The sequence below is a fragment of the Heterodontus francisci genome, chromosome 28 (assembly GCF_036365525.1).
Source record: "Heterodontus francisci isolate sHetFra1 chromosome 28, sHetFra1.hap1, whole genome shotgun sequence".
NCBI classification, from domain to species: domain Eukaryota; kingdom Metazoa; phylum Chordata; class Chondrichthyes; order Heterodontiformes; family Heterodontidae; genus Heterodontus; species Heterodontus francisci.
In genome coordinates, this window is record NC_090398.1 from 23724512 (window position 1) to 23751232 (window position 26721).

Genomic DNA, 26721 nt, shown 5'->3' on the forward strand with positions numbered 1-26721 from the left:
CAAATGTCATGCTACCTAAGGGGAGACGGTGGTGCAGTGGTAATGTCACTGGGATAGTGATCCAGAGGCCCAGGCTAATACGCTGAGGCCAAGGCTTCAAATCCCAGCATGGCAGCTGGTAGAATTTAAATTGAATAAATAAATAAAAATCTGGAATTGAAAGCTAGTCTCAGTAATGGTGCCATGAAACTATCATCGATTGTTGTTAAAAACCCTTCTGTTTCACTAATGTCCTTTAGGGAAGGAAATCTGCCGTCCTTGCCTAGTCTGTGTATACATGTGAGTCCAGACCCACAGCAATGTGGTTACCTCTTAACTATCCTTGGAAATGGTCTATCAAGCCACTCAGTTGTCAATAGCAGTTAGAGATGGGCAACAAATGATGGCCTTGCCAGCAATACCTACATCCAAAGAATTAAAAAAGAATTGGTCCATAATTCCTTGGTTTCGCTGTCACCTTTTTTCTCTCTGACATTTCAGTCAGGGGTGGTGCTTATCATCTACAATCAGCTTTATCTGTTAAAAGCAATGATTAGGAGACCTTCAAGCCATAACACTCTATTCTCAAATTTTAAGTGGGTAAGATGCCCTTGTTAAGTGAACCATTTAATTCATCACACAATAACAACTCTCATCAGTTCGTTGCATAATCCAGGAGGCAGTGCTACAGAGGTCAAGTTTAACAAAGTCAGAAACATTTCCAAGTGTCAGCATGATACAAAGCGACTTGAGTAGGGGCAACAAGTCCGTTCATTGGCCCCTCAATTTGCTCACAATCTTTCGCAGGGTCATCGGGTCTTTTCACAATCTCATGATTTGCATTCTCAGTGATTTTGTTTTAAAATTCAGTCTGCAGCAAGTATACTACAATTTCCTTGGTAACACCAGTACCTGCCCCCAAGGCAGTGCCAGGGGTACGTGAACTTCAGGGTCCTTAAACTTTGCAAATGGTCACTATCACAGAACAGCAGGATTCTCACCTGGCACTCTGCCCATTTCCCCTCTCGCTGCACCAGTCTTAGGGACCTTCCCAATAGGATACTCCCCCTGCTCTCCCCAGATATTGGATTTTGGCCACTACTGGACGGTTGGTTCCATCCCAGCTGAACAGACCCATCACCATCCTGAATTCATACAGGTTCACTTGCCAAAAGGATAACTGGACACTGATACTGAGTGGGAAGGTGGACAATGCTATGCCCAAAACCAGGAACACCGAGTGCAACTATCAGTGTCCCACTGCCTGCGCATTTCTTTAGTTCCCCATGATGGGTGGTGGAGGAGGGCATTCAGCCCCAGATAGCCTGCAGGAGCAGCGCTGCGGGGCCGGAGGTCCTGCAGGAGCAGCGCTGCGGGGCCGGAGGTCCTGCAGGAGCAGGGCTTCGGGGCCGGAAGTCCTGCAGGAGCAGCGCTGCGGGGCCGGGTGGCTGAGTCTTATGACTCTGTTGCTGAGCCTCTGGCATCACAATGGGAGATGCCACTCGCTCAGCTCGAGCTGGAAACTGGCAAATAGCCAAACGGATTTATACCTGGAGGGGGCCAGTCAAAGGGGAGGGACAGAAAATAAGCCAACAATGTTCATATAATGAGAGTAACAAAGTTGATAAATTGAAATGGTCACACTTCCACACTCAGTCCGGGTCTGGAGTTCTGCAGTAACTTCAGGTGTCTCTTTGTGCTTGGACTGAACCGGTTCCGCCCCAGCCTGAAACAGATTAAAGATTTAAAAAGGAAATAAACAGATTGAACAACAGTGTAAAAACAGGGAGACAATGGTTAATATTTTAATAATAATTACAGAGCAATATTTCCCGTGCAAGTTACTGAATCCCATTTATCTTTTATTTCCTAAATTGAACATTAACACAGACACTCACCAAATCCATTTCAGATTTTTGCAGGTCTTTATGAGGCGGCTGAGAGCGGGGGCAGATCGGTCTGTGAAGGCATTTGATCCCAGGTTCAGATCCCTCAGGGACTGGTTTGTAATGAGAGCGGAGGTGAGATCCTCTACACAAGAATCTGTTAGACCGACATCCCATAGACTGGGGATCAGAGAGAGAGAGAAATAACAGGGATCAATATAAATCTCCACTGTTTACTAATAACAATATTAATGATAACGTACAGTGTACGACATCCAGTTATAATAAACACAATCTCACATAATCCAGTACTTACAGTAGTTTCTGTATTTTACACTCTGGATTCTTCAGAGCCGCAGACAGTAGTTTCACTCCTGAATCTCCCAGTTTATTATTACCCAGGATCAGATCCGTCAGTGACTGGCTTGTACTGAGAGTGGAGGCGAGATCCTCGGTACAAGAACCTGTGAGAGCATTATTCTTCAGCCTGGGAATGAGAGAGAGAAATAACATGAATCAGGGTAAATTCTCAGTGTTTATTAATAACAATTATTGATTGTTAATATACAGTGTCTGGCATCCAGTTATTATAATCACAATCTCTCACAGTCTGCTACTTACACCAGTGTCTGCACTTTACAGTCCGGGTTCCTCAGAGCCACAGACAGTAGTTTCACTCCTGAATCTCCCAGTTTATTGTTACTTAGGGACAGAACCATCAGTGACTGGTTTGTACTGAGAGCAGAGGCAAGATCCTCGGCACAAGAATCAGTGAGAGCGTTACTCTTCAGCCTAGGGATTAGACAGAGAGAAAGAGAAAAATAACAGGAATTAAGAGTAAATTACCAGTGTTTATTATTACTTATGCTAAGAATAATTTACAAATGTTATTCACGCAATCTGAGAGAGTCAGGTACTTACTCCAGTTTCTGTATTTTGCAGTCCTTGTTCATCAGAGCTGCAGACAATAGTTTCACGCCTGGATCTCCCAGTTTGTTTCTCCCCAGTCTGAACACAATCAGTGAGAAACAAAAATTAATCAAACCCAGGATCTGATACATTTTTTTTGTATTGGATGTTACAAGAAACAGAAAAAACTTGAAATTAATGAACAGATTTTCCTGTCACCGACAACGAATCTCAATCTGTTCGACTTCTCATATATTCCAGCAACTGCTGGTAAAAATCAAGCAGGGATGGTAACAGGATAGCTGGGAAGTGATTAGTAAGTGAGTATTAGTGCTTTTTATGTCTGTCTAAGCTGGGATAGTTATTAAGCAGTCAAAATATACCTAGTACTTTATTACATTAATATATTAACCAGTTTATCTAGTTAAGCTATTTAGGCAATTAAAATAAAAAGCAAATAAAAAAGTCTAGAGATGGCAGGGCAGGCTAAATGTCAAACCTGTAACGTGGGAGTTTGTGGACAGGGATACTGTCTCAGATTCTCACATCTGCAGGAAATAGCTCTGCCTTCAGTCACTCTGGCTCAGTGTCATTGAGCTGGAGTGAGAGTTAGAGGCACTCTGAAACATAAAGGAGGGAGAGGAATGTCTGCAGTTTTATCCAGAACAAAATCACACCAGAGTAGATCACAGCTTCAGGAAAGGGAGGGTGTGAGTGTGAGGGAGCAATATTGTGAGGACTTAGGAGAGGTTCAGAAGGATGTCTCTCAGACACTGGCCATGTCCAACATATACAATGTACTGACTAGCCAGTGAAAACAAGGGGAAAGACTGCAGGGAGGACAGTCACAATGCAGATCAAAACATCATGACTCAGAAGGCTGTCCAAGATGGGGAGGGGGGGCAGGGGGAACAGCAGAATAGAAATGTGGTAGTGATAGAGGATACTATAATTAAAGAAATAGATCGCCTCCTCTGCAGCCACAAGTGAGAATCCCATAGGTTGTGTTACATATGAACATACGAATTAGGAGCAGGAGTCGGTCCTCGAGCCTGCTCCGCCATTCAACAAGATCATGGCTGATCTGATTGTAACCTCAACTCCACATTCCCGCCTACCCCCGAGAACATTTCACCCCCTTGCTCAGCAAGGATCTATCTACCTCTGTCTTAAAAATATTCAAAGACTGTGCTTCCACTGCCTTTTGAGGAAGAGAGTTCCAAAGACTCACGACCCTCTGAAAGAAACAAAATTCTCATCTGTCTTAAATGGGTGACACCTTTTTAAAAATTGGACCCCAATTCTAGATTCTCCCACAAGAGGAAACATCCTTTCCACATCCACCCTGTCAAGATCCCCTCAGGATCTTGTATGTTTCAATCAAGTCGCCTCTTACTCTTCTAAACTCCAGCAGATACAAGCCTAGCCTGCCCAACCTTTCCTCATAAGACAACCCGCCCATTCCAGGTATTAGTCGAGTAAACCTTCACTGAACTGCTTCCAACGCACATACATCTTTCCTTAAATAAGGAGACCAAGACTGTACACAGTACTCCAGATGTGGTCTCACCAATGCCCTGTATAACTGAAGCAAAACCTCCCTACTTCTGTATTCAATTCCCCTCACAATAAACATTCTATTAGCTTTGCTAATTACTTGCTGTACCTGCACACTAACCTTTTGCGATTCATGCACTAGGACACCCAGATCCCTCTGCATCTCAGAACTCTGCAATCTCCCACCATTTGTATAAAATACTTCTTTTTTATCTCCCTATCAAAATGGCTACTTTCACCTTTTCCCACATTACTCCACTTTCCAGATTTTTGCCCACTCACTTAACCTATCTATATTCCTTTGTAGCTTCCTTATGTCCTCTTCACAACTTACTTTCCTACCTTTGTGTCATCAGCAAATTTAGCAACCATACCTTTGGTCCCTTCATCCAAGTCATTCACAAAAATTGTAAAAAGTTGAGGACACAGCACGGATCCCTGTGGCACACCACTCATTACATCTTGCCTACCAGAAAATGACCCATTTATGCCTACTCTCGGTTTCCTGTTAGCCAGCCAATTTTCCATCCATGCCAACATGTTACCTCCTACACCATGAGCTTTTATTTTCCACAATAACCTTTGATGTGGCACCTTATCAAAATCTAAGTGCAGTACATCCACCGGTTTATAAACCCCTTTATCCACAGCACGCTACATCTTCAAAGAACTCCAATAAATTGGTTAAACATGATTTTCCTTTCACAAAACCATGTTGACTCTGCCTGATTACCTTGAATTTTTCGAAGTGCCCTGCTATAAAGTCTTTAATAATAGCTAACATTTTCCTGATGACAGATGTTGTTAACTGGCCTGTAGGTTCCTGCTTTCTGTCTCTCCATTTTTGAATAAGGAGTTACATTCGCTATTTTCCAATCTAATGGAACCTTCCTCAAATGTAGGGAATTTTGGAAAATTAAGACCATGCATCAACTATCTCACTGGCCACTTCTTAACATTTTATCTATATCTGGGATGTTACTTGCATCCTCTATGGTGAAGACCGATGCAAAATACCTGTTCGATTCATCTGCCATCACCTTATTTTCTCTTATTAATTCCCCAGACTCACTTTCAATATGAACAACGCTCACTTTGTTAACTCTTCTTTTTTTAATCTATAAAAACAGTTATGATCTGTTTGTTTATTTCTAGCAAGCTTTCTTCTGTACTCTAATTTTTCCCTCATCAATCTTTTAGTCATTCTTTGCTTTTTTTTTTATATATTCTGTCCAATCTTTTGACCTGCCATCCACCTTTGCGCAATGATAAGCTTTTTCTTTAAGTCTGATACTACCTTTAATTTTTTAGTTAACCACGGATGGAAGGTGCTCCCCTTTGAATTTTTCTTTCTTGTTGGAATGTATCTATTTTGTATATTCTGAAATATCCCTTTAAATGTCTGCCACTGCATCTCTATTGACCTATCCCTTAACCTGATTTGCCAGTTCACTTTACTTAGCTCTGCTTTCATGCCCTCCTAACTGCCCTTTATTTTTATTTTTTATTTATTTAGAGAAACAGGCCTTTCGGCCCACCGAGTCTGTGCCAACCATCAACCACCCATTTATACTAATCCTACACTAATCCCATATTCCTACCATATCCCCACCTGTCCCTAAATCCCCCTACCACCTACCTATACTAGGGGCAATTTATAATGGCCAATTCACCTATCAACCTGCAAGTCTTTTGGTGGTGGGAGGAAACCGGAGCACCCAGTGAAAACCCACGCAGACACAGGGAGAACTCCGCACAGGCAGTACCCAGAATTGAACCCGGGTCACTGGAGCTGTAAGGCTGCGGTGCTAACCACTGCGCCGCCCAACTTATTTAAGTTTAAAATACTAGTCTTAGATCCACTCTTCTCTCCCTCAAACTGAAATTAAAATTCAATCATATTATGATCACTGCTGCTTCGGGGCGCCTTCACTCATTAATTAATCCTACCTCGTTGCACAATATCAGGTATAGTATAGCCTGCTCTCTGGTTGGTTCCAGAGCATACTGTTAGAAGAAACTATCGCGAAAACATTCTATGAACTCATCTAGGCTACTTTTGCCCATCTGTTTTTTCCAGTTTATGTAGATTAAAACCCTCCCATGATTATCACCGTACCTTTCTGGCAATCTCCATTATTTCTTCCTTTATTCCCCGTCCTACCGTGTGGTTACTGTTATGGGGCCTGTACACCACTCCCACAAGTGACTTCTTGCCTTTATCATTTCTCATCTCTACCCAAACCGCGTCTACATCCTGGTTTCCTGAACTTAGGTCATCCCTCTCAATTGTGCTAATCCCATCATTACTTAACAGAGCCACCCCTCCACCTTTTCCGAGCTTCCTGTCCTTCCTAAATGCCATGTATCCTTCAATATTCAGGTCCTAATCTATGTCATCCTGCAGCAATGTCTCTGTATTGGCTATCAGATCGTACTTATTTATTGCTATTTGCACTATTAGATCATTTATTTTGTAACAAATGCTATGTGCATTCAGATACAGAGCCTTTAGTTTTGTCCTTTTATTTTTGTTGTAACCTCTAGCCTTATCTGATTTACTCTTAGGTTTGTACGCTCTGTCCCTTTCTGTCACAGTCTGTTTATCTTTTCCCATATTAATACCTTTCTCTCTTGCCTTGTCTCTACTCTTTGATCCTTTGCCCCACTATTCAGTTTAAAACCCTCTCTACTTCCCTAGTTATGCGGCTCGCTGGAACACTAGCCCCAGCACGGTTCAGGTGTAGGCTGTCCCAACGGTACAGCCCCCAATTTCACCAATACTGGTGCCAGTGCCCCACGAACTGGAACTCACTTCTCCCACACCAGTCTTTGAGTCACACATTTATTTCTCTAATCTTATTTGCCCAATGCCAATTTGCACGTGACTCAGGTAATAATCCACAGATTATTTTGAGGTTCTACTTCTTAATTTGATGGTTAGCTCCTCATACTGACTATGCAGAACCTCCTTTCTTGTCCTATGCCGTTGTAACCACATGGACCACGATAACTGGATCCTCCCCCTCCCACTGTAAGTTCCTCTCCAGCCCTGAGCAGATGTCCTGCACCCTGGCACCAGGCAGGGAAGAGCGCCTCTGGACTCTCGCGCTTTTCTGCAGAGAACAGTGTCAATCCCCCTCACTATACTGTCCCCTACTACCACTACTTTCCTAATGCTCCCCCTGCTTGAATATCTTCCTGTACTATGGTGCCATGGTCAGTCTGCTCATCCACACCACAACCCTTGTCCATACAAGCTGCAAGAACCTCAAACTTGTTGCTCAAATGCAAGGGCTGAGGCTGCTTCACTCCCGACTTCTCGATCCCCTTACCTGCCTGACTCGCAGTCACACCCTCCTGTCCCTGACCACTGACCAAATCTGATGATCTTTTCCTAAGGCGTGTGACTGCCTTCTGAAACAAAGTGTCCAGGTAACTTTCCTCCTACCTGATGCATAGCAATGTCTGCAGCTCAGCCTCCAGCTCATTGAATCTAAGCCGAAGGTCCTCAAGCCGCAGACACTTACTACAGATGTGGTTGCCATGGATTGCTGTAGCATCCAGGAGCTCCAACATACTGCAGCCGTGACACATCACCTGTCTTGCAATCTATATTGTGTTAATTAAATTGCACTTCTTAAAAAAAATTAATTTATAGTTCCCCATTTCAGAAAACTCCCTCACTCACCTAACTCCCTTCTCCACACTGTGCACTCAAGCAGCACTGAGGCCCCTGAATCTGAAAAACAATATGAGTCAGCTTTACTACAGTTCAGAAACCAGTTTAAGCTAGCTACCGCTACTCTGAGAGCCTGCATATCCCTGTTTAAAGCTGTAAGAAGTTTAACTTGCCTCGTAACTTAAACAGTAATTTTAGTTAATTGCTAAATGTAAACAAAACCTAGACTTGAGAGATTAACACTTAAAATCCCATCACTCACCAAACTCCTTTCTTGACACTCTGTGCACTCGAGCAGCACTCAGTGCAGACCAGACCTACCAGGAACACTGGCACTGGGACAGGGACAGGAAGGAGCTGTACTGAGGAGATAGACTCCATCTAAAACAGGACAGGACCCATTTCCTAGTGAAAAAGGTAAATAGGGAGGTGGCAAATACTTTAAACTAGTAAGACAGGGAAGGGATGGACAGAAAATGAAATCAGCCTAAATATAAACAAAACAGGACAGGGTAGCATTGGAAAGAATACATCAAATGAGGATTAGATGGAAAAGAGACAAGTAGAATTATGGCATATGAGTTAAAAGATGGTGAAGAATAAAGAAAGAGGAACTGCTATTAAGAATGAGCTGTAAACTGTTTGTACAGCAATGCACATGCTGTCTGCAATAAAACGGAAACTGCAGGCAATAAGATGTTCCGAGGAAGCATAGGGGGGATTACTGAAACCTGGCTATAGAAAAATCAGGACTGGGAATCAAACACTGCAGGGAATAGCGCACTAAGGAAAGATAGAGAAGAATAAATGGGGAGGTGGTGTAGTTGCACTCATTAGGGAAAACATAGTAACAGTAGAAAAAAGTGACGCTGCCATCAGCAAAACAAACAGAATTCATATAGGGAGAGAGAAATGAAAGATAATAAAGGATCAACCACACTCAGTGTCGTCTACAGACCACCTAATAGTGGAACAGAAGAAATATACAAACAAATTAGGGAATTGATCTAAAAAAAAAAATCATGGGGGATTTCAACCATCCTGATATTAATTTTCTAGAAGAGGTACACAAAAGGGAAAGGGAATGGAGTTGCTACAATGTTTTCAAGACTCCTTTCTAACCCGATATGCAAGAAGCCAACAAGGGTGATTCACAACTAGATCTAGTAATGGGATGAGCCAGGGCAGATAAAAGAAATAAAAGTAGGGGAGCATCTAGGCAATAGTGGCCATAAGATTATATACTTCAAAACAATAGTTGAGAAGGACACAAGTATGAAGAAGACCTGAGTAACAGATTAGAGAAAAGTCAGTTTGAGAAACTGTGAATAGAATAAAAATATTGGCAAACAATGATGTGGAATAGCAATAGGAATCATTGAAAGTGGCTTCAACAGAATCATAATCCTCTAAAAAAGACAAGAACAAGCTAAACACTAATGAGCCATTATGAATGTATAAAGACATAGGAAAAAACGGAAGTTTAGGAAAGAGACATATACTAACCACATGGACAGTAGGGGTAGCATGAAAAGGGAGAATATGAAGAGCTGAGAAGTCAAAAAAGAGAGGGCAAGGAGGAACAATGAAATTAAATTAACAAACATGAAAGAAAATAGTAAAATAGTTTACAGGCGCAAAAATAATAAAAAAGGGAAGTCACAATGGGAACAGGGTCACTTTTTGATGGACAGGATAATATTGCAAGCAATGATAGAGAAATGGCAGGAATATTAAATAATTACTTTGCTTCATTATCTACCAGAGAAACAGGACAGGTGGACATGACGATGGATGATGAAATTAGAAATGAGTTAACTGCATCAAAAATAAAAAGAGGTGAAATATTAAATAAAATAATAAAACTCCTGGTCCAGATTACATCTCCGCATTTCGCAGAATCTAGGGAAAAGACAGCAGAGGTATAACTACACATTCTTAATAGTTCATTAGAGAAAGCCGCAGAGCCAGAAAACTGGCAGATGGTGAATGTTATATTTAAGAAGGGATAGAACATGCCCAGGCTGCTCTCGGCCAAATAGCTTATCAGTTATAGGAAAAATAATGGAATCCTGACTGAGGAAGGAAATAGAACATGCAGATATCAAAAATGCAAGAATGAATAGTCAGCAGGGACCTTTTTTTACATTTGTTTCATGGGAGGTGGGCGTCGCTGGCTAGGCCAGCATCTATTGCCCATCTCCAAGTGCCCATGAGAAGATGGTGGCTAGCTGCCTGGTTGAACTGCTGCAGTCCATGTTAAGAAGGGAGCTCCAGGACTTTGACCCAGCAACAGTGATATAGTTCCAAGTCAGGATGATGTGTGGCTTGGAGGGGAACTTACAGGTGGTGGTGTTCCCAAGCATCTGCTGCCCTTGTCCTTCTAGATGGTAGAGGTCACGGGTTTGGAAAGTGCTGCCTGAGTAGTTTTGGTGTACTGCTGCAGTGAATTTTGTAGATGGTACACACTGCTGCCAGTGTGCACTGGTGGTGGAGGGAGTGCTAATTAAGCGGGCTGCTCTGTTCTGGATGGTGTTGAGCTTCTTGAGTGTTGCTGGAGCTGCACCCATCCAGGCAAGTGGAGACTATTCCATCACACTCCTGACTTACACCTTGTAGATGAACAGGTTTTGGGGAGTCAGGGGGTGAGTTACACGCTGCAAGATTCCCAGCCTCTGACCTGCTCTTGCAGCCACAGTATTTAAATGGTTACTGCAGTTCAGTTTCTGGTCAGTGGTAACCCCCAGGATATTGATAGTGGGGGATTCAGCAATCGTAATGCTGTTGAATGTCAAGGGGAGATGATTACTGCCTGGCACTTGTGTGGCGTGAATGTTACTTGCCACCTATCAGCCCAAGCCTGGATATTGTTCAGTCTTGCTGCATTTCTACACGGACTGCTTCAGTATCACAGGAGTCACGGATGGTGCTGAACATTGTGCAATGAGCGAACATCCCATCTAACCATGACTGAAGGAAGGTCATTGATGAAGCAACTGAAGATGGTTGGGCCTAGGAAACTATCCTGAGGAACTCCTGCAGTGATGTCCTGGAGCTCAGATGATTGACCTCCAACAACCACAACCATCTTCCTTTGCGCTAGGTATGATTCCAACCAGCAGAGAGTTTTGCCCCCGACTCCCATTGACTCCAGTTTTGCTCAGGCTCCTTGATGCCATACGTGGTCAAATGCTGCCTTGATGACAAGGGCCGTCACTGTCACCTCGAGTTCAGCTCGTGTCCATGTTTGAGCCAAGGCTGTAATGCGGTCAGGAGCTGAATGGCCCTGGCGGAACCAAAACTGAGGGTCACTGAGCAGGTTATTGCCAAGCAAGGGCCGCTTGATAGCACTGTCAATCACACCTTCCATCACTTTACTGATGATTGACAGTAGACCGAAACGGCGGTAATTTGGCCGGTTTGGATTTGTCCTGCTTTTTGTGCACAGGACATACCTGGGCAATGTTCCACATTGTACGGTAGATGCCAGTGATATAGTTGAACTGGAACAGATTGTCTAGGCGCGCGGCAAGTCTTGGAGGACAAGTCTTCAGTCATATTGCTGGAATGCTGTTGGGGCCCATCGCCTTTGCAGTATCCAGTGCCTTCAGTCATTTCTTGATATCACGTGGAGAAAATCAAATTGGCTGAAGACTGGCATCTGTGATGCTGGGGACTTCAGGAGGAGGCAGAGATGGATCATCCACTCAATACTTCTGGCTGAAGATGGATGCAAATGCTTCAGCCTTGTCTTTTGCACTGATATGTTGGGCTCCCCGTTTGTTGAGGATGGGGATATTTGTGGACCCTCCTCCTCCTGTCAGTTGTTTAATTGTCCACCACCATTCACGACTATATGTGTCAGGACTACACAGCTTAGATCTGATCCGTTGGTTGTGGGATCGCTTAGCTCTGTCTATTGCATGCTGCTTACGTTGTTTGGCTTGGGTTGTAGCTTCACCTGGTTGACACCTCATTTTGAGGTATGCCTGATTCTGCTCCTGGTATGCCGTCCTGCACTCTTCATTGAACCAGGGTTGATCCCCCGGCTTGATGGTAATGGTAGACTGGGGGATATGCCAGGCATGAGGTTACAGATTGTGGTTGAGTACAATACTGCTGTTACTGATGGTCCACACTACCTCAGGGAGGCCCAGTTTTGCATTGCTGGATCTGTTGGCAATCTATCCCATTTAGCACGGTGGTAGTGCCACACAACACGATGGAGGGTATCCTCAATGCGAAGACGGGACTTTGTCTGCACAAGGACTGTGCGGTGGTCACTCCTACCAATAGAGTCATGGACAAATGCATCTGCAGCAGGCAGACTGGTGAGGATGAGGTCAAGTATGTTTTTCCCTCTTGTTGGTTCCCTCACCACCTGCCGCAGACCCAGTCTAGCAGCTATGTCCTTTAGGACTCGGCCAGCTCCATCAGTAGAGGTGCTACCAAGCCACACTTGGTGATGGACACTGAAGTCCACCACCCAGAAAACACTCTTGCCACCCTCAGTGCTTCCCCCAAGTGGTGTTCAACTTGGAGGAGTACTGACTCATCAGCTGGGGTGGTGGGGGGGGGGGTGGGGGCAGCAAGTGGAAATCAGCAGGAGGTTTCCTTGCGATGTTTGAGCTGATGCCGTGAAACTTCATGGGGTCCAGAGTCGATGTGGAGGACTCCACGGGCAACTCCCTTCTGACTGTATATCACTGTGGCAGTGGGATAGGACTTCAGAAGGAAAAGTCTTGCTTAACCAAACTCATTAACTTTTTTTTGAAGTAACAGAGAGAGTAGATTAGACTAATGCAGTAAATGTCATTTGCCTGTTTTAAAGTCGTCTTTGGTGAGGTACAACATAACAGACTAATGAATGAAGTCAGAGAATGCAGAGTCAAGGGACAAGTAGCAGAATGGATAGCTAGCTAGGTTCAACACAGAAAGCAGAGAGTAGGGGTAAAGGGCAGTTACTCAGAATGGCAGGAGGAGGAAAGTGATATTCCACAAGGATCAGTGCTGGGACCACTGCTGTTCACAATTATGATTTAGACTTTGGAATCAGAAAAAAATTCGAAGTTTGTAGATAACAACAGCTGTGGTGGGGGGGTGGGGGGTTGGTGTGGTGGAATAGTCAATACTGAGGTTGACTGCAACAAATTACAGTAAGAAAATAACAGATTTTTGGCAAATGAATTTCAACATGGATAAATGTGAAGTATTACATTTTGGCAAGAAGAATAAACAGATTCCATTAATTAGAAAATAATATAAATGGAGTAGAGCAGTAAAGGGGAGTACAATACACAGACCACTAAAAGTAGTGATACAGATCAAGATGGCCATGAAAAAAGCAAACCAAACACTAGGGTTTATTTCAAGAGGGTAGAATTGAAGTTATGCTAAACTTGTAACAAACCTTGATTTGAGCACACTTCGGAGTACAGTGTACAATTCTGGTCACCATCTTATGGGAGTGGGTCATTTTTCCTGGAACTAAATGATAAAGCACCAATTCCCCAATTTTATAAACTGTGCAGGATATTAATCTGATTAATATCTCAAGCTGAGTTATATTGTGAAAAGGTGCAAACTGCTGCTGTACTCTCTGACCCCAGGACTTTATGTAGCAAGGTGAGTTTATCCTGACCCATTGCAAGCTTTAAATGCCGCTGCGCTCCTAGTTTATCGTGGATGGGAGTCTCTCACCTGAAACCCCATTAAACAGGCTCAACATTTATTTTAGGTGTAACTGGCTAGAATGATTATGGAAAATTTTCAGAAGTTCTCTCCCCAAACGGGGCCGCACACACGGGGGAGGGGGGTGGATTATAGGAAAATTCTCGGGTTCATCGCCCCCGGTTTACCCAAGAGCCACCTGCTGTGTGTGAGGCCCCACCGCTGGCTGGTGTATGTCTGTACTCTGGGGATAAAACACCACCACCTGTTAAATTGGAACTTTTTTTTAAAGGTTTCAGCCCCCCACCCCACCCGTCATTCCTTACGTAATGTTCAGGACTGTGAATAATTCTAAATATCAGCAGCCAAAAAAATTCCCATTTCCGCTATACTCCTAATCTAGGAAACTTCCCCATTGACAAGACAAATCCTGCACAGTATTGCATTAAATATCTAAAATTTATTTAAAAATCAGACTTTCTGTCTTATTTTGGCGCAGTGGTTAGCACCGCAGCCTCACAGCTCCAGTGACCCGGGTTCAATTCTGGGTGGAATTTGCAAGTTCTCCCTGTGTCTGCGTGGGTTTCCTCCGGGTGCTCTGGTTTCCTCCCACATGCCAAAGACTTGCAGGTTGATAGGTAAATTTGCCATTATAAATTGCCCCTAGTATAGGTAGGTGGTAGGGAAATATAGGGACAGGTGGGGATGTGGTATATGGAATTAGCATAGGGTTAATATAAATGGGTGGTTGATGGGCGGCACAGACTCGGTGGGCTGAAGGGCCTGTTTCAGTGCAGTATCTCTAAACTAAGATGGTGGATGCGATATGTATGTTACATTAATTTCTGCACTACTGGCTTATATTTTATACTTATATTCTGTCGTCTAGCCTTATTAACTCTGATTTATTGTAACTAAATTATCAGGCCCTTTCAGTGACCTGTATTTGCTGATACGATAAAGACTGTAAATTCTCTACTGGTTCACAAAGATCCATTTTAGATTCTCCAGTCCTGAGGAAATTGCTAACAGATCCTATTATTGGTAACGTTGGTGTTGGATCTGCTACGCTCCGGTTTAACGGAATTGTTTGTTTCCCTTGATTACAGAGCAACACAATACATGACTGTTCTACAATTCGCCCAACAGTTGGAAACAAATAAACAGTTACCTCAACTCCCTACATTTATGCAGTACGGGGCCCAGCCGCTGCAGTCCTTCATACTGAATGTAGCAGTTCTCCAGATTGAGGTGTTTTAATGTATCACAGAGTCCAATGACATGAGACAGGACTACACAGTCAATCGGGGTCAGTCGCAATCCACAAAATTTAAATGTTTCCACAGATCCCACTGTGGCCTGAGCCAGTGCTTTATTCTGAGACTCAAACAGATAGTGCAATGTGTTCAGGAAATTCCTTTTACCAATTTTATTCTTTGTGTTTCCAATCTGTCCTTCAACTTTCTCCTTCACCCAGTCAGTCACTCGGGAGGTTGTTTGTTGAAGAACTGGACCCAGAAGCTCCACCAAGGGCTCAGTTGACTGTGGGGAGGAGAGACCAGCAGAAAAGCGGAGAAATATCTCAAATCGCCCATCGTCCTTGCTGTGGGCTTCACTGAAGCGTTTCCGAATGTCCACGGGATCCGGAGTCAGGAATTGTGAGAGTGCGGCTACAAACTCTTGGATTGTGAGGTGTGGAAATGTGTAAACCGCACTCTGGGCAGAATCATCTCTCTCCAATAGTCCCATCAGGAATCCAGACAGGAACTGGGAAGGTTGCAGATTGTACTTGATCAAATCTTCATTTCCAAACACAATCTTCTTCTCGGAAACTCCTGTGAAGGCCATCTCACCGATCTTCAGTAACACATCACGGGGGTTTTCAATCTCTCGGTCATGGTTTTTCAGAATGTTGTAAATATAGTAGGAATATAGCTGGGTGATGGTCTTGGGAATTTGCTGCTGTTTCCTGTCTCTTTGTGCAAAGAAGGGACCCAGTGACAGACCGAGGATCCAGCAGTAGGAAGGGTTGTAGCTCATGGTGTACAGGATCTCGTTCTCCTCCACGTGTTTGAAAACAGCTGCTGCCACCGTCTGATCTTCACAAATCTTGTTGAAATATTCTTTCCGTTCTTCACCAACAAATCCCAGAATTTCAGCCCAGACGCTGATCTCAGCCTTTTCCAATGAATGTAATGCAGTGGGACGACTGGTCACTAGCACTGAACATCCTGGGAGCAGCTTGTGCTTTATTAAACTGTACACAATATCAGACACTTCACAGCAGTATTCGGGATCTGTGCATGTGGACTGAGGTTCTGTATTTTTCTTACTGTCAGCAAAATCGATCCAGTTCTTGAATTCATCCAAACCATCGAATATAAACAGCAATCCTTCAGGGTTCTTCCAAAGCTCTCCCAGTATATTCCACAAGTATGGATAGAAAATGAGTATCAGATTCTTCAGGTTTATTTTACAGTTAACGGTGTTTAAATCCCGGAATTTAAAGCTGAAAACAAATTGAAAGTGTGGGTATACTTTCCCAGTGGCCCAGTCATAAACAATTTTTTGTACCATTGTTGTTTTTCCAATCCCTTGGACTCCACTCACTGCTGCTGAACTCCCAGGTTTGTATTTTGTCTCAGAAGAACTGCTCTGGAACAATTGATCAGTTCGGATTTTTTCCAACTCCCCCCGGATATGTTTCTCTCTCCAAACATCGTGGTCTCGGACTCTCGCCAGCAGTTCATGGTCTACAAGTTGGAGATCTCGAACATTCGAAGTGACTGTTAGTTCAGCATATTGATCAACCAACTGGAAAATCTTAAACTTCTCCTTTATTTGTATACTGTTCACTCTCAGTGTTTCAGTTTGTTCCCGAAGCGTTTCCTTGTGTTTCTGTTGAACATCTTCAATTAGAAGAGACAGAAAGTGGTTCTCAATGTTAGTTGTATTGTCAGAGAGATAAATTCTCAATACCATTACTGCAAGATTTAATTCAAGGCTTCAAAGGAGGTTTGTTTAGATATTAAAACTCAGTTATTGGGAATTTGGTTTGAAAGTTAACAATGCTGAACAACAGTTTCAAATCCTCACGATTCCAATATTTATTGGGAAAATAGAGCATTGTATATCAGTGGGATATGGATAGATGGAATAATCTGGAGTTGCACTGTTACTGTGGTTACTTGGGTAACTGTGAGGGGGACAGGCTGTGATTGGACATAAGTTCCACTCAGCCTTCTATCTGACTATTAACTGAACTTCTAACCCAATATCCGCTTCAACACAAAGCCTGCCTGCATCCAACACTTCCATTTCACCGATCTCTGCCCCTACCTCAGCTGATCTGCTGCTGTAACCCTCATTTGTGCATTTTTTGCCTCCAGACTCAACTATTTCAATGGTCTCCTGGCTGGCCTCCCACCTTTCACCCTCCATAAGTTTGAGTCATCGAAAACTCTGTTGCCCGTATCCAAATTTGTAGCAAATCCCATTCACCCATTAGCCCTATGCTTGCTGGCCTTCACTGTCTCCTGTTCAAGGAACATTTTGATTTAAATATTCTTATTCTTGTTTTCAAAGCCCTCCTCGGGCTCTGCTATCCTCCCATTCTGGCCTCTCGCGTGTACCCCATTTTTTTTCTTCCACCTTTGGTGGCTGTGCCTTTATCTACCAAGACCCCAAGTTCTAGCAGTACTTCCCTAAACCTGTTTCCCATAATGGAAGTTCCATAGTCCTTGTACCTGGACTTGGACACGTTATCTGTGTTGTGTGTGCACCGAGAGGGGAACAGACTATGAATAGATAGTTGAATTGCTGTTATATCAGGGCTCATCGAGCTTATCTGGGTTATTACCTGCACTTCCATCATAAACTGCTATTCGCAAGGTGCAGAGGTGAATCAGAAATATGTTTTAAGGTGTTAGTTTAGGTTGAGGGTAAGGTGAGGGAGTTTAATGTAATTCATTTGTACAGAATCAGCTTCGGTTTGAAATTATTCAATGGAATCCACATCGTTAGTGCAGGAAATAGGCTCACAATTAACACAATAATTAACAAGTGTCACAATCCTGTTTTTTTCCCGCTTCTTGGGAAATATGCGGTGTGCCTTTAAGGCTGTAAGCGATCAGTAGTAAGGCAGCCAGCTTCAGAAGTTACCAAGTGAAGGTGCATCTTGGTTGCCCTGGATACAGGCATACAGAGAGGGGGAACAGGACATACAATGCTGCTGTTTGACTTGGAAAACTGTTTGTTCAGAGATAGTTGGGACACAGACTGTTCTGGCACGTGAAGGGAAGAGAGCTGTCCCTCAGTCTATTTAAAACCTATTTATTATTCCCTCTCAAAATTCTGAAAAGTCAAGCCAGATTAATTCTTTTTAAAAGAAAAACTAGCTATTTGTTGATCTGCTGTGTTCATCGCTGGAAAGAAGAGCAACACTTCAACTGCTGAACTAGACTACTGACTGTCCTACTGTGGAAGAACTTTTTTCCCCCCATCGGACAACTGCAACGACTTCAAGCAACCTTGGACCACTTCTACATCGGGAAGATGCCATTTCGCCAGTAGCGTAAGCCTGCAAAGATTTTATTGTTACTTCTATTTTTTTTTAAAATCGGGCAGCTAATTAAACAACAAAATACTGTTAGTTTGAATATATGTGTGAAAATGCGGGAGTTAGACTCTTGAAATAAGTTATAAGGTCTTTAGATATTGGTTTATCTTAGTAGTGTTTAATATTTTAGTTTTTGTTTTAAATAAACAGCTAATTTGTGATATCTAAAGATACCTGGTTTTGATCACCTCATTTGGGAGTCACTAGATTGTTCTATTGGCTGCTGCTTTCTTTGAATTGGAAAGCTTAAAGGATATAGGTTACGTGACCTGTGGGGTGGTGGGACAGAATTGACAATGCATTGCTCCCACCCCAATCAGAATCATATATTTTGATTGGGGGCTATGTCTTGAGCGGTCGTGCCATAACAACAGAGAAGACTGAAATTCAGAAGAAGGGATATCAGAGTATTCTTGTCCCAATAGTAACAGACTGGGGGAACCAGTTACCAGGGAAGGATACTAAAGGGGCAATGTAAGTGGCGTCTAGACAACAGAACATGTTTCTGAGGATACACTGAAAGGAAGGCAGCTCTGTAACACGGACAGGCTCATTTGGGCCAAAAGGGTTTTCCTGTCCCTAATCACTTTCCTGTTATATTGTGTTTCAGAAGTTATGAACAATTTTCAGCAGATTTACACAAACGTTCATTGAATGCGTTTTTATAACAATTTTATATTACTGATTAGAATCAGAAATACTGCCCACTTCACTCAGTATAATGTTCAACTGATCTACCAATTATACTCAGCCATTTTGATCTTAGTTTCCTATAATGCGGGTGTGAGAATTTAAAATGTTTCCGTTAGTCACTACTTTGGGTCTAAAAAGGTTCCTGAATGAAATTACTGTTCTTTGAGTAGAATAATTTTCTCCATTTCACTGTAATAAGGAAGCTATCCAATAATCTCCTAATCAGCATGAATACTGGCCCGGATTTTGCTGTAATGGCAGTGAGGCTATCAGTGCTTGCAGTTTTAAAAGGGTAAATCTGATAGCAAATCCTGGAGCCTGCACATGCATATTTAAACACATAAATCCAGAAGCTGCAGTCAAAGATTCTTCACTCTTCCACAAGTTGCACTATTGCTGTTCTCACCCACAGACTTGGCACCGAAGTCACTGTGTTGGTGTGAACTTGAGGTATTTACCACGAATTCCATACAAAGACAGCTGAAAAATTTGGAGTTAGTGCATTCAAGAGCAAGTGTGATTTTAACGATGTATTTAGTGAAGGATATTGAACATGCTCTCTCCCGTACTCCCATCTGTGTTTCTCAGTATCAGCTATTTATGTGGTTTCAATATATTGGGATCTTGCCAGGTGTGTATGGGGTTTCACAGTGCATCAGGGTCCTGCAAGGTGTTTGCAATACTTTACAAGTGACAGAAACCAACTGCTGAATATACTGAAACAATGCAATGTCCAGATACTCACAGAATGTGTCAGAAATCACTTGAACTTTAAGCTGATTCCATGCTGAATAGATGAGGATTGTAAAAAAAGCAAACAATGCTCAACTGTATTTCCCCAGCCATTGAACATCTGACTATCAGATTCTAACAATTTCTAATCTGATGGCTACAATCAAACACTCTGATTCTCAGAAGTAAAATAAATGGTTTGAAATCTCCATTTATCACTTACCTTCCAGGTTACTGGGTACTTCAGATAAACCTTGTGCGATGTTCATATAATCAAATGAATCAGAACCTGTTAAAAGCAATTAACTTTCATCAAATCAGATCTGTGTAATATTACAGTAAAATCTGCAGTGTTTGAATCTGAAGTTAAATTCAGGGTGTGATTTTACCGTACCAAGCTCCTGTATTTCTTTCAGTATTTTATCCAACTTTGGTAACCCGTGGCACATTTTCACTAAGGATTCCCACATCACCCTTCGGGCCCGAGAGCCTTTCTCCATCACCAGATTGAGGAGAAGTTTACAACTATCCAGCCTGTTTCCCTTCTCCGCGAGCTGACTGATTTTCTGTAAAAGATAATTAATATATTAAGAAGCGGAGTGAAAGGTAAACATTGAAAATGAGAAGGAAATGATGTACCCAGTGTTGAGATTTCCCAGTTGTTTTCAGCACAGAAAGCAGTCACTGGGCCGGATACTGATCTGTTCTGAACATGGATTGAATATTCTGTTCACATCTTGTTTCAGAAATTAACGGCAGATAAATGTGAATAAACTAAATTCAAAATCAGAAATATATTTTGAGAGCGAGGAATCACTGAAAACCTGCAGTAGTTTTAATGTGATTAGTTTTCACCATCATGTTGTGCACTGAAGGACACTGGATTACTGACTGGCAATACAATTCACTGGTTTCTCATCATTACTTCCTGCAGATACTCTGTGATTTACTCAGAAAGGAGCGAATCAGAACTCAAGTGGCACGGAACGGATGATTCTGCACTGAGGGAAGGAGCCAGAAAACTGAGAAATTACTATCAACTAATCGGAACAATCTCTGTTAATTTAATAATCAGGAGAATTGAACAACAATAATGGTGAAAATCTAATCACTTTCTCCCTCATTAAACAGCATGTTTGACAGCAATTAGTCTGCACACCCGTTGCCAGCACCAGGGGTTGTGCAATCAGGACATTCATTGACAGCAGTTATAAAGAGCTTTTAATATAGAAAATGTCGCACAACGTTCCAGAGGTGGAATCACTGTGAAACACCATTCACATCTGGCAAGATTCAGATACACTGTGAACCGTATACATGTCTGAAATGGATTAAGGGAGAGGGATAAAGGACACAAACATGAAAAATAAAAAAATTAAAACTCTGCAACATGAATTTTCTTCTGAGGGAATGTGACTCCACATAAATTAATTTTTCAGGGCCATAGAGGATGTTCAGCAGCAATTTTCACTAAATACACCATTAAAAATGTACTTATTCCTGACTGCACTAACTCGTTTTTTTTTTTAAAGCTGTCTTTGTGCAGAACTAGTGCAGGACGAGGAAGCAGTACCCCAGGACATGCGCGATGCCAATATCATCACCCTCTATAAAAACAAAGGTGACCGCGGTGACTGCAACAACTACAGTGGAATCTCCCTGCTCAGCATAGTGGGGAAAGTCTTTGCTCGAGTCGCTTTGAACAGGCTCCAGAAGCTGGCCGAGCGCGTCTACCCTGACGCACAGTGTGGCTTTCGTGCAGAGAGATCGACCATTGACATGCTGTTCTCCCTTCGTCAGATACAGGAGAAATGCCGTGAACAACAGATGCCCCTCTACATTGCTTTCATTGATCTCACCAAAGCCTCTGACCTCGTCAGCAGACGTGGTCTCTTCAGACTACTAGAAAAGATTGGATGCCCACCAAAGCTACTAAGTATCATCACCTCATTCCATGACAATATGAAAGGCACAATTCAACATGGTGGCTCCTCCTCAGAGCCCTTTCCTATCCTGAGTGGCGTGAAACAGGGCTGTGTTCTCGCACCCACACTTTTTGGGATTTTCTTCTCCCTGCTGCTTTCACATGCGTTCAAGTCCTCTGAAGAAGGAATTTTCCTCCACACAAGATCAGGGGGCAGGTTGTTCAACCTTGCCCGTCTAAGAGCGAAGTCCAAAGTACGGAAAGTCCTCATCAGGGAACTCCTCTTTGCTGACGATGCTGCTTTAACATCTCACACTGAAGAGCGCCTGCAGAGTCTCATCGACAGGTTTGCAGCTGCCTGCAATGAATTTGGCCTAACCATCAGCCTCAAGAAAACAAACATCATGGGGCAGGATGTCAGAAATGCTCCATCCATCAATATTGGCGACCAAGCTCTGGAAGTGGTTCAAGAGTTCACCTACCTAGGCTCAACTATCACCAGTAACCTGTCTCTAGATGCAGAAATCAACAAGCGCATGGGAAAGGCTTCCACTGCTATGTCCAGACTGGCCAACAGAGTGTGGGAAAATGGTGCACTGACACGGAACACAAAAGTCCGAGTGTATCAGGCCTGTGTCCTCAGTACCTTGCTCTATGGCAGCGAGGCCTGGCCAATCAATGTATGTCAGCCAAGAGCGACGTCTCAATTCACTCCATCTTCGCTGCCTCCGGAGAATACTTGGCATCAGGTGGCAGGACCGTATCTCCAACACAGAAGTCCTCGAGGCGGCCAACATCCCCAACTTGTACACACTACTGAGTCAGCGGCGCTTGAGATGGCTTGGCCATGTGAGCCGCATGGAAGATGGCAGGATCCCCAAAGACACATTGTGCAGCGAGCTCGCCACTGGTATCAGGCCCACCGGTCGTCCATGTCTCCGCTATAAAGACATCTGCAAACGCGACATGAAATCCTGTGACATTGATCACAAGTCGTGGGAGTCAGTTGCCAGCGTTCGCCAGAGCTGGCGGGCAGCCATAAAGACGGGGCTAAAATGTGGCGAGTCGAAGAGACTTAGTAGTTGGCAGGAAAAAAGACAGAGGCGCAAAGGGAGAGCCAACTGTGCAACAGCCCCGACAAACAAATTTCTCTGCAGCACCTGTGGAAAAGCCTGTCACTCTAGAATTGGCCTTTATAGTCACTCCAGGCGCTGCTTCACAAACCATTGACCACCTCCAGGCGCGTATCCATTGTCTCTCGAGATAAGGAGGCCCAAAAGAAAAAAAAAAGAAAGTGCTAAGTACCTCAAGTTCACACCAATACAGTGACTTCAAGGCCGAGTCCGCGAGTGAGGACTGCAACAACGCACCTTGTGGAGGAGCCAAGAATCTCTGATAGCAGTTTCTGGATTTGTGTGTTCAAATACAGAATGAATGAGTTCAATTTCCTGAAGTTTCCCCTCCTGTTCCTCTACTAAGCTGCATATGTTAATACACAAGGCCCTGTTCTTTGCAGGCAGAAAACACGTACACAGATTACGCCTGTTTCAGCTGAAAGAAATAAGTGGTTCATTCCTCAGGGCAATGCCTTGAGCAATCAGAGTCAAGCTACCTGATTTAAATTTCAAACAAAGCTTGGCAGTTAACTGTCAGTCACCATAAACAGGTGCATTCTCCATGGCAACGCCTCTACTAATCAGAGTTCACTTGCCAACCAATGAGCACTGTCTTGTCATGCAGTATAAGTTGTTGCTTTCCCTCACAATGGTTATTCTTGTGTATTGTCCTGATGAGTGCAAGATGAAAGCTTCGACAACATGTCTCTATTTTCAGCAATTCTCAAGTTCTCCAGTACCAAACGACTATTTTTATACTTGAGCCTTTCCTTATCCTTTGTACAGATACTGACAAATCCACTGGGTATTTTCACCTCTTCATTTCATTTTTTCAGATTGATAATATTTGCTAGTATCTCCGAGAAATACAACGCTCCTCAGACTGCTGTTCTCGCCGCATCCTGAGATCCACACTCAGTGCTATCCGCCGACACATGTACACACTGGACCTCACTCTCCAGAAGCACCGCCTCACCTCACCCCAAAGCTGTTCTGCTCCGCAGTCTCATTTCATCCTTCGTTTTATCCGACACATTAACAAAAAACCTTTTTTTCTTCCCTTCAGGTGTCAAGGAAGGCAAGCTCCAGCAGATGATGGGGACTAATGCCCCTCCAGATCCTTCTTCCCGTTCACTTCCCTGACCCTTCTGATCTGATCCCCTTGCCATGTATTCACTATACCCTCTGACCTTCCCCTCTCTGATGCTGAACGATCTGTACTCAGCAAAGGACTCAGTTTTATCCCCTTACGCCCCCACCTGAATAAATTTCACGCTCGGCATGACGTTGAGCTCTTCTTCCATCGCCTTCGCCTCTGTGCTCACTTCTTTGACCAACAGTCCTCCCCCGACCAGCAGAACAATTCACCTGCCTCCAGCATTCTCTCTCCACCTGGACCCTTCCCTCTGGCCTGTGACCCACTCTTGATCTTTTCATTGAGAACTGTCATACATAAGAATTAAGAGCAGGAATATGCCACTCAGCCCTTTGAGCATACTCCGCCATTCAGTAGGTTCATGGCTGAACTGATTACTCCACATTTCCACCAACCCCCGATAACCTTCCACCCCTTTGCAAGACATTGGCCATCTCAATTTCTCTGCTCCCCTCACTCACTCTGACCTGTCTCCCTCTGAACCTGCTGCACTCCGTTCTCTCATGTCTAACCCCGACATTGTGATCCAACCTGTTGACAAGGGTGGTGCTGTTGTTGTTTGGCGTACGACCTCTACCTTGTAGAGGCTAAGTGCCAACTCTCAGACACTTCTTCCAACCTCCCTCTGGAACATGACCCCACCACCGAACATCAAGCCACTGTCACTGACCTCATCTCCTCCGAAGATCTTCCCCTCTACAACTTCCAACCTCATAGTCCCGCAATATTGCTTCTACCTCCTTCCCGAAATCCACAAACAGGACTGTCCCAACAGACCCATCGTTTCAGCCTGTTCCTGCCCCACTGAACTTATTTCTTCCTATCTTGACTCATCTTTTCTCTGCTGGTCCAGTCTCTTCCCACCTACATCCGTGACTCTTCTGATGCCCTACGTCATTTTGACAATTTCCAGTTTCCTGGCCTCAACTGCCTCTTCTTCACTATGAATGTCCAATCTCTCGACACCTCCATCCCCCACCAGGACCTTCTTCCTTGAAAAGAGGCCCAACCAGTCCCCATCCACGACACCCTCCTCCACCTGGCTGAACTTGTTCTCACATTAAAGAACTTCTCCTTAAACTCCACTCACTTCCTTCAAGTAAAATATGTTTCCATGGGCACCCGCATGGGTCCTAGTTATGCCTGTCTTTTTGTGGGACGTCAAACATTCCTTGCTCCAGTCCTACTCAGGTCCCCTCCCCCAAATCTTTTTCCGGTACCCTGATGACTGTACTGGTGCCGTTTCCTGCTCCCGCCCCAAACTGGAAAACTATCAACTTTGCTTGCAATTTCCACCCTTCTCTCACATTTACATGTTCCATCTCCGACACTTCCTTTCCTTATGTCTTTATCTCTGGGGATAGGCTGTCCACTGGTCTTCATGAAAAGCCCACCGACTCCCACAGCTACCTCGACTACCTTCTTCACACCATGCCTCCTGTAAGGACTCCATTCCATTCTCTCAGTTTCTCTGTTTCTGACGCATCTGCTCTGATGATGCAACCTTCCGCAACAGCGCTTCTGAAATGCCTTCCTTTTTCCCGAGGATTCCCCTCCATTGTGGCTGACAGGGCCTTCAATTACATCTGGCCCATTTCCCACACTTCCGCCCTCACCCCTTCTCCTCCCTCCCAAAACCGTGACAGGGTTCCCCTTGTCCTCACTTTCCACCCCACCCAGCCTCCACATCCAGAGGATCATTCGCCGCCATTTCCAGCGTGATGCCACCAAACGCATCTTCCCCTCCCCTCCCCACCCGTCAGCATTCCGAAGGGATTGTTCCCTCCATAACACCCGGGTCCACTCTACCATTGCTCCCGACACCTTGTCCCCTTCCCATGCAATCGCAGGAGGTACAATACCTGCTCATTTAACTCCTCTCTCCTCACTATCCAAGGTTCCAAACACTCCTGTCATGTGAAGCAGTGACTTACTTGTGCTTCTTTCAATTTAGTATACTGTATTCGCTACGCACAATATGGTCTCCTCTACACTGGGGAGACCAAATGCAGACTGGGTGACCGCTTTGCGGAACACCTCCGCTCAGTCCGAAAGCAAGACCCGGAGATTCCGGTTGCTTGCCATTTCAACACTCCCCACCGATCTCATGCCAACATTTCTGTCTTTAACCTGCTCCAGTGAACATCAAAGCAAGCTCGAGGAGCAGCACCTGATCTTTCGATTAGGTACTCTTCAGCCTTGTTGTCTAAACATTGAGGTCAATAACTTCAGAGCATAACTGGCCTTTTAAAAAAAATTTTTTTTAACCATGTGCCTGCTTTTCATATAGTCAGAGCTGCTCATTATTCTGCTATTAACAGTCTCTCTACACTAATGCTTTGGCTTTCACCACTAGCATTACTACAATCTTTGCCTTTGTCCCAGGACAGATTTATTATTTAATCTCTCCTGCCCTATCAAATACCTTACCCTTTGTTCTCTTCCCCACCCCTCTCCCCTTCACTTGCTTAAAACCTAATTCTTTTCTAACCTTTGCCAGTTCTGATGAAAGGTCACAGATATGAAACATCAACTTTGCTTCTCTCTCTACAGATGCTGCCAGACCTGCTGAGTATTTCCAGCACTTTTTGTTTTTATTTCAGATTTCCAGCATCTGCAGTATTTTGCTTTTATGATAATATTTGTTGTTTGATCCATTTCTTTCCTATTTTGCCAGTCTTTATTCCACAGCATTTCAGGAATCTGAGATCTGATATTGCATCGAAAACAAATCAGATTCTGGATGTACTAAATGCTAACTATTGAGCTGAAATAGTGAGATAATCCTGTTACTTTGTAT

General features: G+C 43.7%; 1 protein-coding gene across 4 annotated transcripts in view; it reads right to left on the reverse strand.

Moving 5' to 3' along the window:
- Positions 1-569: 569 nt before the first annotated feature.
- The window catches only part of LOC137385137 (NACHT, LRR and PYD domains-containing protein 3-like), a 130287-nt gene continuing 104135 nt past the window's right edge, over positions 570-26721 (reverse strand). For all 4 annotated transcript variants that reach the window (XM_068059989.1, XM_068059985.1, XM_068059987.1 and 1 more), the window contains exons 6-13: positions 20121-20292; positions 19950-20015; positions 14855-16592; positions 2787-2873; positions 2487-2657; positions 2182-2352; positions 1878-2045; positions 570-1705 (exon numbers count right to left, since the gene is read on the reverse strand). In XM_068059989.1, the coding sequence (XP_067916090.1) occupies positions 1618-1705; positions 1878-2045; positions 2182-2352; positions 2487-2657; positions 2787-2873; positions 14855-16592; positions 19950-20015; positions 20121-20292 (2661 nt within the window). In that variant the 3' untranslated portion in view covers positions 570-1617. The remainder of the gene's footprint in view (positions 1706-1877; positions 2046-2181; positions 2353-2486; positions 2658-2786; positions 2874-14854; positions 16593-19949; positions 20016-20120; positions 20293-26721) is intronic.